Here is a 14,414-nt window from a genome sequence, read left to right on the forward strand (position 1 = left end):
TACAGTACTGAGAATGACTGTGTTGAAGATCATAGGTTTTTTTGGTTGGGAGGAGATTAGATGTTGGGGATATCAATGAGATTTTTTGGAGGAAAAGTGGAAACGAGAGTGAAAAACTGTCAGTTCTTTAGCCGTTCTGTTAGTGTATCAGTGATGTACTTGGTTGTGCTATTGGGGAAGTATTTGTACTTTAAGGTTTGCAAAATGCTTTTCATATACCCTTAAATCAAGCTTACAACTGGCTGTTAAGTTTTTTCCCTCTTTTCACAATCTGTGTCAGCTTCCATTCAAAACAAAACAAAAATAAAACAAGAAATTGTTGTTGCTTATCCAGAATTATTTGAGTATGTAAAATTGATTTTTACCGGGTTTAGGTCAACCAGTTATTGGTGACTTTTTTTTTTCTCAAGCCAGAATAATCTATACCTTTCTTTTGGCTGTATTTTGAGATCTGATTTTAAACCATGACTTTTTTTCCCTTTTTTGATTTTCTCTCCGCAACTATCTTTATTGACAAAGCTTCTTCTTTATAAATACCGCAGTGGAGAAGTATTGAGTAATTTCCAGAAATCTTCACAGTTTTCTATAAATCATTGATTTAGAGAATTACTGTCTAAATTGAATGGAAAGCTTTGCACATTCTGTGACTTTCTAAAGATTAACATCCAAGCTTTGTCAGAATTGAAAAAAAAATAATGCACTTGGTTCCTCCCCGCACACCGCCTGCCCCCCGTAAGACCATCTCTCAAGGGGATTGATAGATTGTTTCTTGATAGATTTTTATGATATGCATTCCTTACACATCCTGGAGAGGTTTTTGTTTCTGTTTAGTCTATCATCATTCTACACAAGAAGACTGTCCCTAAAAATTCACTTTCCCTCTGCTATCCTTATCTACATTCTGGATTTGTATTTTAAAACAGTTCAATAAAAGTCTGCAGCCTTTTCTTTCTGTGACACCTTACTCTAGTCTTACTGCAATCACAGGGCTATTCTCTTTGTGTGTGTTAAAGCTCCAGTCCATGATCTTACTCTGGTGCTGTGGGAAAGAAGTGGGCCATTTTCTCCTCTTCCCTTTGATTAAAATGTAAATCAGCTGGATAAAAAAGCACACCACACAGACCCAGAAGAATGCTGTTCTGTCATTTGATCCCTGCTGTGATCCCACCTTTGGCTCTGGTCCTGCTAGGCACTCTTCTGGAAGTTTGGTTGTGCTGAGCTTCTTGTTCTTTGCTCCCATAATGGTTCGCAGCATAGCTAAGTTACTCTTCCAGGGACCTAAGAAATATCTTATTCACACACACTTGCTCACGCTCCTATTCTCTTCTGAGAAAGCTTAGTTTTTAAGAATCGCAGAAATGATTCATTTAGCAAATATTGAATACCACCTGTATTCAAGAAGAATGATTCAGTCCTTTCTACAAGGTTCTAAAACCCCTCAATTTTGATGATGAACCTCCAGTCAGTTCTAGAGGTAATTTTTCCAAGGAAAGAAAAAATTGCCAACAGTTTGCAGTGTCTTTGTATATATATTCATCATCTCTGGATCCAGGGTACATACTTCCAGTGTACCTGGAGAGGGCCTAAGATCAGGAGTGGACAAATGTCTGTTCGGGAAGTTTAATCGTCTTAAGAGCTGGGAATCATTCCAGTTTTTTCACTCGATATGATTTTGGTGAAATAATTTTACCTTTATGAGATTTTCTTCACCTAAAGAAAAATCTCGAGAGATGATATAACAATGAAATCACAGATATTAAAGCACTATGAGCAACTGTCATCCTTCACTTAACGACAGGGATACATTCTGTGAACCGTGTCGTTAGGCGATTTCGTTGTGCAAATGTCACAGTGTGTACTTACATGAGCCCACGTGGTGGAGTCTACTACATACCTAGGCTATGTGGTATGGCCTTTTGCCCCAAGGTACAAACCTGTGCAACGTGTTACTATGTTAAATACTGTAGGCATTTGTAACAAAGAGGTATTTACATATATAAACATATCTAATAATAGATGCCTAGATGCCTAGGGATACTGAGGTGGGCAGATGACCTGAGGTCGGGAGTTCGAGACAGTCTGGCCAACATTTTTAGTAGAGAATCCCCATCTCTACTAAAAATACAAAAATGAACGCATGTGCCTATAGTCCCAGCTACTTGGGAGGCTGAGGCAGGAGAATCTCTTGAACCTGGGAGGCAGAGGTTGCAGTGAGCTGAGATCACGCCACTGCACTCCAACCTGGGCTGTAGAGCGAGACTCCATCTTAATTTAAAAAGAGAAAAAAAAAAGAAAAGGTAATGCCTTGTGCTGTGATGTCATGACAGCCCTGATGTCACAAGGCGATAGGAATTTTTCAGTTTCATTATAATCTTATGAGATCACCATGTATATGTGGCTCGTATATGTGGCTCGTCATTGACCAAAACATCATTTTGTGGCCTATGAATGTATTTGGAGGGAAACCAGTAGTCAAAACCTAAAGCAATAATCGTATCATTATCTATAAAAAACATTGAATCTTTGAGAAGATCTAATGTTTGTCTTGGACTTGTTGAATACCTAGTGTTAGAAGTGATTTCTTCTTTTCAAGAGGATAAGAACACCATTTGACGCTGTAGTCCCAAAATATACTAAATATTACCCTTATCAAATAAAAGCGTTGCTTCCCTTAATGTTGCTGTACACCCTTGAAATGAAAATTCATCTCTTGGACGGGGAACTTGCATGAGAATTCGGACATCTCAGGTCTAATCCTGCTTATGCAGCTGATGTGTACGTGATCTTGATTTCTGTTTATCTCTATGCAGATAGTCTAAAGCTTTCTGCTCTTTTCAGGTCCACGAAGACTCCTCACTTACTCTCAGCAGACATCCTCACTTGGTTAATGGTTAAGACTTCAGACTCCAGAGTCATTCAATATGAGTCAGACCCCTTGCTCTTCAGTGTGGCCTTAGGCATAGGTTACTTATCCTCTCAAAGCCTCAGTTTCCTCATGGGTAGAATAGGGATAATAGGAGTATCTGTCTCATAGAGTTGTCATGGGGGTTAATTGAGCAGTGTATGCTGTTCACTGTTGTATCCCTAGGACCCAGCAAAGTGCCTAGCAAATAGTAAGAGTAAATGGAGTTTGGAATAAATGATTTTAAAAATCCTAGTCATGTGCCTGGCGTGTTAGCAGTGACAATGACAGTAGAGGCCAATAGGTGGTGTATTAATCTCTTCTCATGCTGCTATGAAGAAATACCCAAGACTGGGTAATTTCTGAAGGAAAGAGGTTTGATTGAAGGCCTCGGGAAACTTACAATCATGGCAGGAGAAGCAAAGGTGCATCTTACATGGCAGCAGGCGAGAGCAAGTATGTATCAGCATAGGAGAAACTACCTTATGTAAAACCATCAGATCTCGTGAGAATTGACTCATTATCACAAGAATAGCATGAGGGATCCGCCCCCATAATCCAATCACTTCCCACCAGGTCTCTCCCTAAACACTTGGGGATTACAAATCAAAATGAGATTTGGGGCTGGGCTCAGTGGTTCACGCCTATAATCCCAGCACTTTGGGAGGCCAAGGTAGGTGGGTTGCTTGAGGTCAGGAGTTCCAGACCAGCCTGGCCAACATGGTGAAACCCTGTCTCCACACAAAAATTAGCTGGCTGTGGTGGCACAAGCCTGTAATCCAGCTACTCGGGAGGCTGAGGCACAAAAATTGCTTGAACCCAGGAGGCGGAGGTTTGCAGTGAGCTGAGATGACACCATTGCACTCCAGCCTAGGCAACAGAGTGAGACTCTGTCTTAAAAAAAAAAAAAAAAAGGAAAAACTTGGGTGGGAACACAAAGCCTAACCAAAGCAGGTAGGAACTCCTCAGTTTTCTGGCCCATCTTATCTCAAACATACATGTTTTTGCATTTACGTTCCTTCTTTCCTGTCTCAGTGAAATAGGGTATTTATTTCATCCTGCCTAAAGTGAATTCCTTTACCTGTGCCCTGGATCCTTTCTTTTCTTTTTTTTTTTTAATTTTAGTTTTTGAGACAGGGTCTCTCTCTGTCACCCAGGCTGGAGTGCAGTGGCGTGATCACAGCTCACTGCAACGTTGACCTCCTGGGCTCAAGTGATCTCCCAACTTGAGGATCCTCAGTAGCCTCCTGAGTAGCTCACGCCAGCTAATTTTTTTATATTTTGTGAAGATGAGAGTCTTACTTTGTTCCCTAGGATGGATTCCTTTTTCTGCCTCATCTGGTACTTTAATCCACTAATAATTTCTTTTCTCTTTCTGTATTTTTAGCTTCTCCCCGTCTACCACCAGCTCCTTCCTTCTCTCATGTTAAATTTCTTTCATTTAACACAAAATAAAATAATCCCCTAGCTGCTTCCCTGTAATTACTACCTGTTACTAATTATTAATCTAATTATTATCTTTCCTTCCAGAAGCCAGGCTCTTAGAAGAATAGTCTACTCTGCAACCTTTCTCAGCTCTCATTCTCACCAGATTCTGCCCCCACCACATCCTTGAAACTCATCTTCCAAAAGACACTAACTGCTAAATTTACTTCTGCTTTGTGGTCCTTTGCTTTCTTGACCTCTTTGTAACTCTTGACACTGTCAATTATTCCTTCTCTCTTAAAACTCATGTATCTGTCTTAACTTCAGCTTCTCCACATTTTTTTCAGTCTTTGGCAACTCCCTCTCAGATTCCTGTGGGGGCTGCTTTTGTGTGTTTTTGTGTTGATATTCTGTAGGATTTGTCCTCAGAAACAGCAAACGTTTATTGAACCTTATGCTGAAGAGGCCATTAAAGCAAGCATTTTAAATCAGGGTTCCAAAGATGACATCAAGAAATCTGTAAACTACCTGAAATTATATTCAGACTTCAAAACTTAATGTTAAGTGCTTTGCATGATGCTAAATGCTTTACACACATTATCTGTTTGGACCCACTTTGCCATCCTATGAAATAGATTCTTTTATTGACCCCCAACTTAAAGCTCAGGATTAGAGCGCAGGATTAGAGAAGATGAGAAACTTGCCCAAGATTGTAGTTGGTAGGTGTTAGAGTAAGGATTTAAGCGTAGGCATTCTGACTCCAGAGCTTGTACTTTAAACTGTAATGCCATTTTGTCTTAGCAGTGCATATCCCAAGACCTCTTTTTTATTTCAGAGCCTCAAAACTACTAAATATCTATCTTCAGTTCAGATTTGTATCCCATCCACTAAATAGCTTAGGTGCCTGTGGGCCCCTCAAGTTCAGTATGCCAGAAATGGCTTTGTTGTCTGCTTTCTTCTTCCTGCTCCTTTCCAACCCCTCTTCGTGCTATTATTCTCTTATTTCAGTGAATGACACCTAATTTCTTGGGAGTCTTCCTTTTCTTTTACATTCTATATGTAATTGGTTTACCAAGTTGTATTACATTTACCTCAAATCTAACCCTTTCACTTAAGGTTAGTCTGGTGGCTAATGGCGTTGATTTTGGGGTCTAATTTGGAGCTAAACTCAAGCGTTTCCCCTTAAAAGCAGTTGAAATTGGCAAGTTACTCAGTGTCAAGTGGCAATAACAAATGCCTGCCTTCCTGGAGGCTGGATAGGAGAATGGATGAGTACAGGATTAGTTATTTCCCCTTCCTGTGTGCTTTAAACAAGGGATCAAACTTTCTTGAGGCTTGGTTTGCTCATCTGTAAAAGGATGCTGATAATCACTAACTCGTAGGGTTGTTGCAAAGTTTAACTGAGGTAATTTAAATGTGTTTAACATAGTGACTACCACATGGTAAGCATTAAAAAGAAATGTAAGCTCTTAATAGCATCGCCCACTGCCACTGCTTTTATGTAGGCCTTCTCATTTTAGCCTGCCTCACTGAGATAACCTCTTCACTACTTTCCCTAATTTGTCTTACCCTTTCCAATCCATGCTGTTACCTGAGTGAGTTTAAAAAACAAATCTGATCCCATCACTCTGTTGCTTAAAATTATTATTACATATGTATTTTTTTGAGACAGAGTCTTGCTCTGTCACCCAGGCTGGAGTGCAGTGGCCTGATCTCAGTTCATGCAAGCTCTGCCTCCTGGGTTCACGCCATTCTCCTGCCTCAGCCTCCCGAGTAGCTGAGACTACACATGCCCGCCACCACGCCCGGCTAATTTTTGTATTTTTAGTAGAGACGGGGTTTCACCATGTTAGCCAGGATGGTCTCAATCTCCTGACCTCATGATCCAGCCGCCTTGGCCTCCCAAAGTGCTGGGATTACAGGTGTGAGCCACCATGCCCGGCCTAAAATTCTTAAAAGTAATGATTCTTAATCATATGTGTGAGACAGAGAGTGCAGTGAACTCACTTGATACAAAATCTATGAACCCTCTTCCTAGAAAAATGCTTTAACATACTAAGTTGAAGTTTGGTTATAATTTCTGGTAGTTCACAGATTCCTTGATGTCATCTTTGGCCCCCCAATTAAAAAACCCTTGCTTTAATGGCCTCCCATTATCCTCAGCATAATGTCAAACTTTTTTACACAAATGAGAGAATCCAGATAAGCAGAAAGAAAAGAGGCATCTATTCATAATCCAATTATCTAGAGAAAACCGTTTTCTTTTTGTAAAGCAAGTAAAAAATGAACTTATTTAAAGAAACCATTTATCATTTCCCAACACATCAATAACCAAGTAGAAAATTAAAAAAAAAAAAAAATATATATATATATATATATATATAAAAAAGCCTGGGCAACATAGTAAGACCCCATCTCTACAAAAAATATAAAAATTAGCTGGGCATGATGGCACACACCTATAGTCCCAGCTACTCTGTAGGCTGAGGCAGGAGGATCATTTGAGCACAGGGTTCAAGGCTGCAGTGAGCCATGATTACACCTTTGAATAGCCACTGCACTCCAGCTTGGGCAACATAGTGAGACTCCCATCTCAAAAAAAAAAAAAAAGACAAGAAACTAATAATTAGGATATACAAGGACCTCTTGGAAAATCAAAAAATAATTTTTCAATTTTTCCATGGAAAAACAGGCAAAGATTATAAATAAGCAAATCACAGGAGCAGAAACTCAGCTGGCTTACAAGTGTATGAAGAGATCTTCAGTCTCAATTAGTAATCAGAGAACTGTAAATCAAAGCAAAATAAACAAACATTGGCAAATATTTTTAAACATTAGATGAGACCAGTTGTTGGTGAGAATATGGGAGAAACAGGAACTTCTGTGTACTGCTAAGGGGGAATGTAAACTGAGTAGGACATTAGAAGCTACCAGTGAACTTGTCACTAGGGAAAATGGTCTGTAAACATGGTGGATCCATATCATGGATTATGCTGCAAGTAACAACCACATCGACAGATCTCTAAGGTCACCATTGAAGGAAAATTAAGAAAAAGAATGAGATCTATCATAGCACAAAATCATCTTGTAATTAGAAGGCACATACACAAAGCAGTACTGTGTAACTTATAAAGATATGTACATATCTAAGATACGTCTGATACATCGTTGGGTACAAGAGGGTAGGTGGGGTGCAGAGGGAGTGGGAAAATCACTATGAAGGGGAAAGATAGTAAAATACAATGAGAAGGGCCTTGCACAGCCCGTATTTGATAATGGGCTAAGAAGTGATTAGAAATTTTGAGTGACTGAATTCCCTATACCTGAGGTCCCTCTTTAAAAAGCTCACCCTTCTTATAGATGAAGAAGCCAAGACTCTAAGTTACAATGATATAAAGTAAACTACCAATGACAAAGTGCTCAGTCAACCTTCTGCCTTCTGTTTATAACACTAACCTGCCCTAGTTATATCTAAAGAAAAATTTACTTTCATACAGATTTCACAGCTTCTCAACATCCGTATACCTGGGAAGATAAGAGCATTTGTATATCCTTCCATGTGAGTCCTTGTGATTCATTCAGGCCGTAGGTTAAGTTTCCTTTTAGTTATTCCAAGGAGAATCAGCATGACCAAGCAAAGCAGGTTCCAAAGGCAGGAAGCAGAAGTAATATGCTATGGAGGTACCTTTCTGAAACAGTCTCTTCCACTGTTGTGGGGTCTTCGGGCAACCCTTCAGTTTAAGTGCTTGGTAACAAGGCTGCCGAGATAGGCTGACCTTGTAGCTTTTGTAGTCTCTCGTATAGCACTGGTCAGATCTACGTAAGCCTTATCAATGCTGGTGCATTCAATCACAGCAAAACGAGACTTCTTCCATCACTTCAACACTGGCTTCCCGGTACTTGGTGAGGTTAGCTTTCCCATGGTACTCACGAACTTGTGCCAGTAGAAGACCTGGACGTAACTTATTTGCATCATCTGCCTATGTATAGTGACCCCAAATGCACGAGCTTCATAACTCACTGCAATTATTCTACCACCCTTCCATGATTTGTACTGTACAACTGCACAAGGTTTATTCCTCAGATGAAGATTTTGCCGCTGCTCCATTTGAACAAAAAAACAGTCCATGTCCATGAGAGCAACCACACGATCCTGTCCAGTAGCCATTTTTCAAGGTAACAGACACCTGGCCAGACTTCCAGCAGTGGGTGCTGCAAATGCTGGGCTCAGTGCCCACTGGAAGGAAGAGGAAGAAGGGCTTTTGAATATCTTTTTGCCTTTCTGGGAGCGGGCCAGAGAGTTTCGAGACAGATTTATTCCCCGTGATGACGGAGGTACAGAAAAGGGGTCATGAAGGATCCTGTCCAGGCAACCGTCCCCACAGTTCAGCAGGGATCAGCTGAGAGCAGCGTGCCCAGCAACAAAGCCACCAGACTGAGGACAGACAGCACACATGCTGTGTAGAGAAAACCATTTTCTTTCCTCACGTTTTTTAATGCTCCTAATTAATGTATTTTCTAGCTCCATCTCTCACTACTTCCCAGCTTGCACCTTATGCTTTAGCCCAATACAACTATTTTCTATCCTCTGAAAGAGATAGGCTGCCTATCACAGTATTTTGTTAATTGTCTATATGTATACTTAAATTTTTATTTGGCTGAAGGTGTTGATAGTATATTAATTTTTGTATATTGAGAGTTTAGAGTCTAGCTTAGTGACTGATACATAGTACATATTCAGTAAATATTAGCCTAAATAAGTGAGTTGCAAAATTTATACATGTTTGTGAAAGAAAATAAGAAAGGAAAAAGAACAAATTACCCATGGTCTCATCATCCAAATGCACCAACTGCCGACATTTATATGTCTACTGTGATCTTGTGTGTATAAATTTCTACTTTTTAGAGCTTAGTTCCTTCATAGATAATTTAGGGAAGAGAGTCATTACCCTTTCCCACTTCACATAGACATTATTAATTTAGTATATGCAAAATTCCTAATAATGCTATTAAATGATTTGGCCTGGAGAATATTAACCATACTAAATTTTACTGTGTTCTACAATACGGGAAAATTGTATGTATGTCTGTTTACCCTTCCTTCCCTAGAACCTCATTTTGGGAGGGTTGAAGAAATTCTTCAGCCGGGCGCGGTAGCGCAAGCCTGTAATCCCAGCACTTTGGGAGGCCGAGACAGGCGGATCACGAGGTCAGGAGATCGAGACCATCCTGGCTAACACGGTGAAACCCCGTCTCTACTAAAAAAATACAAAAAAAAAAACTAGCCGGGGGAGGTGGCGGCGCCTGTAGTCCCAGCTACTCGGGAGGCTGAGGCAGGAGAATGGCGTGAACCCGGGAGGTGGAGGAGGCTGAGGCAGGAGAATGGCGTGAACCCGGGAGGTGGAGCTTGCAGTGAGCTGAGATCGTGCCACTGCACTCCAGCCTGGGTGACAGAGCGAGACTCCGTCTCAAAAAAAAAAAAAAAAAAGAAATTAATTCTTCATGTGATTCAACTTCATATACCCACATAACTTAGCTTTTTATGTGTAATCCTTCCTAATACTACTATGTAAGCTAATCTGTATTTTTGGAACAGAATAGTCGATATACTGATGGTACTTTTCATTATAGTGCTTTCCTAAGGAGCAGACTGAAGCTTGGAGAGGTTAGTAGCTTACTGGACTCTAAACTCTAGACAGATAAAAATTAGTACACAGTGAACGCCATCAAGAAAGTATGAGATTTTAGTGCTAGTTAGTGGCAAAATTGAGACTAGAATCCAGGTCTTTTGACTCCAACTCTTCAGTAGTTTAATGTTGTTGACTTGTCTCTTGGGAAGAACTTCAAAGGTTAATTGAAATGACTGGCTCTGACCTTTTTTTTAAAATATACTCAACTGCTAATGGAATTTCATCCTACCTTGGATTTCTGCTTTTTTTCTTTCATTTTTTCCATGAAGGCTTTGTTTATTTTTTATTCTATTTGCAAGAAAAGAGTTCTAGGTGACTTATGCCTTGTAATGTTTCCTGGTTCCCACCCTTCTGTCTTCTACTTAGCTCTTGTCTACTTCTCGAAGGGAAAACGTTTAGTGGTGAATGGGAAAGATGCCAGATAGTGAAAGTTTTAATTCATGGATGTATGGCTGTGATGATTACTTTAGTTGTTTTACCTACCTCTAAGAGGAAATTCATTATTGAAATTGAGGAAGCCCATGTGTGTTTTATTTATTCTTTGCTTCATTTTATGTTTAAAATTTATTTTTGCTTCATTTTTAAAATGACTTCATTTTCAAGCCTCATTGTGTGAAGGTTGGGGCTTTGAGCAAAAAAAACACATTTAGAATACTAGTCTTTTTTTTTTTTTTTTTTTTTTTTTTTTGAGACGGAGTCTCGCTCTGCCGCCCGGGCTGGAGTGCAGTGGCCGGATCTCAGCTCACTGCAAGCTCCGCCTCCCGGGTTCCCGCCATTCTCCTGCCTCAGCCTCCCAAGTAGCTGGGACTACAGGCGCCGCCACCTCGCCCGGCTAGTTTTTTGTATTTTTTAATAGAGACGGGGTTTCACTGTGTTAGCCAGGATGGTCTCGATCTCCTGACCTCGTGATCCGCCCGTCTCGGCCTCCCAAAGTGCTGGGATTACAGGCTTGAGCCACCGCGCCCGGCCTAGAATACTAGTCTTGAAAATTGCTGAGAAATTTTAACTGTTCTCATAATAAAATGATAAGTAAATGAAATAATGCATACAATAATTAGCTTAATTTAGCTATTTCACAAATGCTTATTTTAAAACATTTTGTACGTGATAAATATATGCAATTTTTATTTGTTAAAATAAATGAATTTTTAAAATTTCTAGATCTTGGTTACTAATTTCTCTTATCATTTAGCCATTTCTGATGGCTGCTTTTGTCCCAGATTGCATCTTCATTTCTTTATGTTCAGCAGCTTAAGGGAGATTACAGGCAGAGTCTTTGGATTTGATTTTCTTCTCTTTTGCAATTAACTTGACCTCCTCTTTACTTTAAGACAGGCTGTTAAAGCCAGTATGTTACTTGAGGCAAGATGTTTGATACACTTTTCAAACATCTTAGCACACAGATGCTATTGGACTGTTAGCATATTGCACAAAACAGAATTAGGTTTATAAAAGAAAAAATTGAAAGTTTTTGAGGAAGTGTTTTTTTATAGTTTATGACTTCTTTAAGAGGGAAAGCTCTTGCATAGTTAATTAAGGATTGTCTAGTAAGTTTTGACAGTTGTAAACAGAAGCTTATAAAGCTCTAACATACATGATGGAGAAAATGGGTTGTTAGACACAAAGGTCTTCTGTGTACATGGAAAGCTAATAGCTGTCAATTCTGAGACAGGAACTAGAAAATAATATCTGAAGAGTAAATGGATTTCTTAAATGTTAAATTTCCGTTATCTGTGCTTGCAGTTTCATCTTTTGCAAGGACCTTATGATGTCATTGCTTAATTCTGATTCTCATACTGCTGTGAAACAAAACCAGAGCTGCCTCAAGTTAGGCCCTTAGGAGCCCGGTGACTGGGAAAGAAAGGGAGGCAGCTTTCGTTTGTAAGAGGACTACATGTAGCTATTGTTTTTCTTTTCTTCTTCTTTTTTTTCTTTTATTTTAATTTAATTTAATTTAATTTAATTTTATTTATTTATTTATTTGGTGCTTGGAAAATAAGTTACGCAATAGCAATCTGGTTTTGTATTGTTTGTTCTGTTTTAAGAGAATTTTTTTTTTTTCTTTTCTAGCCATGAAGATGGACCTACCGCTAAAAAATTAAAGACTGAGCAAGGGGGTGCCCACTTCAGCGTCTCCAGTCTGGCTGAAGGCAGTGTCACCTCTGTAAGCAAAGCTTTTCAAGTGTGCTTCCCCCTTTGCAGGAAGGTTGGGGCTTGAGGAAGAGTGCATCAGTTTTTGTTAGTCTGTTCTTATCACTTTCAAATAAGATCATGATCACTTTCTCTGGTCCTTGCTCTATAGAAGCCATAAAGACCCATTCCATACTTCTTTAAGTATTATCATGAATTGCCTACAGAATTATCTATATGACATAAGGTATATAGAGCTCTTTATAATCTATAGAACATGGAACATCTCAGTGTTGAGATTTTGCTGTTGGCATTATTTTGCAGCTTTTCAGCTAGTCAAAATGATAGGACAAGTGGGGGTTAGTGGTATGAGCCTTAATCTTCAAGTACGTACAATTTAAGTTAGTGTAACTTTCCTAATTTCTAACATGCAACTTTAGAATAGGATTCACAAGTTTAGGATTTCCCCAAGAAAGTATCCTTTGATACATGAGATTTTTATTTAATGAGAAATTTTTTGGAACTTGAAAATACTACCTTATTTTATTTACTTATTTATTTTTATATCTTGCTCAGCCAGGAGGAAGAATATTTTATTTAATTTTAGAAATACATTGTCATTGTCACCCAAGCTGGAGTACAGTAGTGTGATTTTAGCTCACTGCAGCCTTGAACCCCTGGGCTCAAGTGATCGTCCTGCCTTAGCCTCTTGTGTAGCTAGGACTAAGGGCACATGCCACCACACCCAGCTCTTTTTCATAGAGGTGGGTCTCAGTATGTTACTCTTGGGCTCAAGCAATCCGCCCGCTTCAGCCTTCCGAAGCACTGGGATTATAGGCATGAGTCACTGCACCCAGCCAAATTTTTAAGCAGCATTAGTGTGAATCCACAGAACTTAAAAATTGGCCAATAACTTTTAAACAAAATATACTAGGAAGGATAGTCAGGGAATAAAGGGCATGCCTTTATTCTCACCTCAAACAGAAACTCAGAAAAATTGAATGTGTGAAAAAAAATTTTAAAAATTTTCTTTAATTTAGATTTCATTTAGATGTTTTATATATAATAGTAAAGGAAAAAGTCATGATCTTGTTCTGAGAGCTTTTCTGCTTCCAATACCCTAGCAAACTGGAAGCTTTCGTATATTTTGAAACCCCATCGTTTTCTTTCTTATGAGCTGAGTGGTTCTTCGGCCCTGTGAGGGGTTGGGGCCAGCAGATGAAAAACAGAGGCATAATCAGAAAGTTCCATATAATATGGCAGGGTTTCGTCTTTCAAACTTCCTCACCCAGCACTGCAGTACATCTTTGTACATAATCTGCTTTTACTTTCTGAGGACGTGTTCAACCTGGATATGCTTGTATATTCTACCAAAACTTGAGTGCCAAAGGGTCAGCAGCAGTCCCACTAATGGGCACTTCGGTGAATCAGGCATTAAGCTGTGTTTCTCTTGTTATCTTAGTGGGGCAAGTATATTCGAAACCGACCCCACACTGCAGAATCCTCCACTTTCTAATTGGTTGGGTGACAGGATATACAGGCAGTCTGTGCTGCACAAAGCCTTCCAGCTGGGCTGGCTGGTGGCTTGAGCTGTAATACTTTTCCGACCCCTCTGGAAAGAAATCAGCTTGCATAAAGCAAGGTGAGTGAAAGCACAGAGGGCAGCTGTTGGACCACTGAAATCTGCCGGCCCTAGAAATGAATATGAGTAGAAAAGGCCTTCTCTTTGTCTTTGGTTTTATTTTATAAGAGCACACTTACTACATTAAGCCATCCTGTATTGCCTGGGGTACTGCTAAAAAGAAATAACCTGTCTGTTGGTATATTCTAGGTTGGAAGTGTGAATCCTGCTGAAAACTTCCGTGTTCTAGTGAAACAGAAGAAGGCCAGCTTTGAGGAAGGTGAGTGGTTGGCTTTGCATTTAGGAGAAGCTGTTTAGTTAAGCTAACTGATTTAAAGTCTAGATTAAGAACTGTAGCCTTTTGTTGTAACACTTTAGCATTTTTCTTTACTGGCGGATCTTTGTGGTTTCCCTTGTTAGGCAACATTATGAGCACATGAAAGTGAACTCAGCACAGATTTTCCCAAAAAGGAACTAACTTGTAGGTCTCTGTACTAAAAAACTTTGGGCCAACACCTTGGCGCTTATAGCTCCACGTCATTGAAGTTTTTTAGGATTTTGTGGTGAGCTATAAATAAAACGCTTTTATCTCACATCTTCCTATTTTATTTTCTTTCTTTTTCTTTCTTTCTTTTTTTTTTTTTTT

The 14,414-nt window shown here is 39.5% G+C and overlaps 1 protein-coding gene across 1 annotated transcript in view; it reads left to right on the top strand.

Annotated features, from left to right (window-relative positions):
• Positions 1-14,414, top strand: part of XRCC5 (X-ray repair complementing defective repair in Chinese hamster cells 5 (double-strand-break rejoining)) — a 94,600-nt gene that overhangs the window by 42,081 nt on the left and 38,105 nt on the right. Inside the window, exons 17-18 of the mRNA XM_011964563.1 lie at positions 12,088-12,181; positions 13,979-14,048. Of these exons, the coding sequence (XP_011819953.1) occupies positions 12,088-12,181; positions 13,979-14,048 (164 nt within the window). The remainder of the gene's footprint in view (positions 1-12,087; positions 12,182-13,978; positions 14,049-14,414) is intronic.

Source organism: Mandrillus leucophaeus, unplaced genomic scaffold (assembly GCF_000951045.1).
Source record: "Mandrillus leucophaeus isolate KB7577 unplaced genomic scaffold, Mleu.le_1.0 Scaffold70, whole genome shotgun sequence".
NCBI lineage: Eukaryota > Metazoa > Chordata > Mammalia > Primates > Cercopithecidae > Mandrillus > Mandrillus leucophaeus.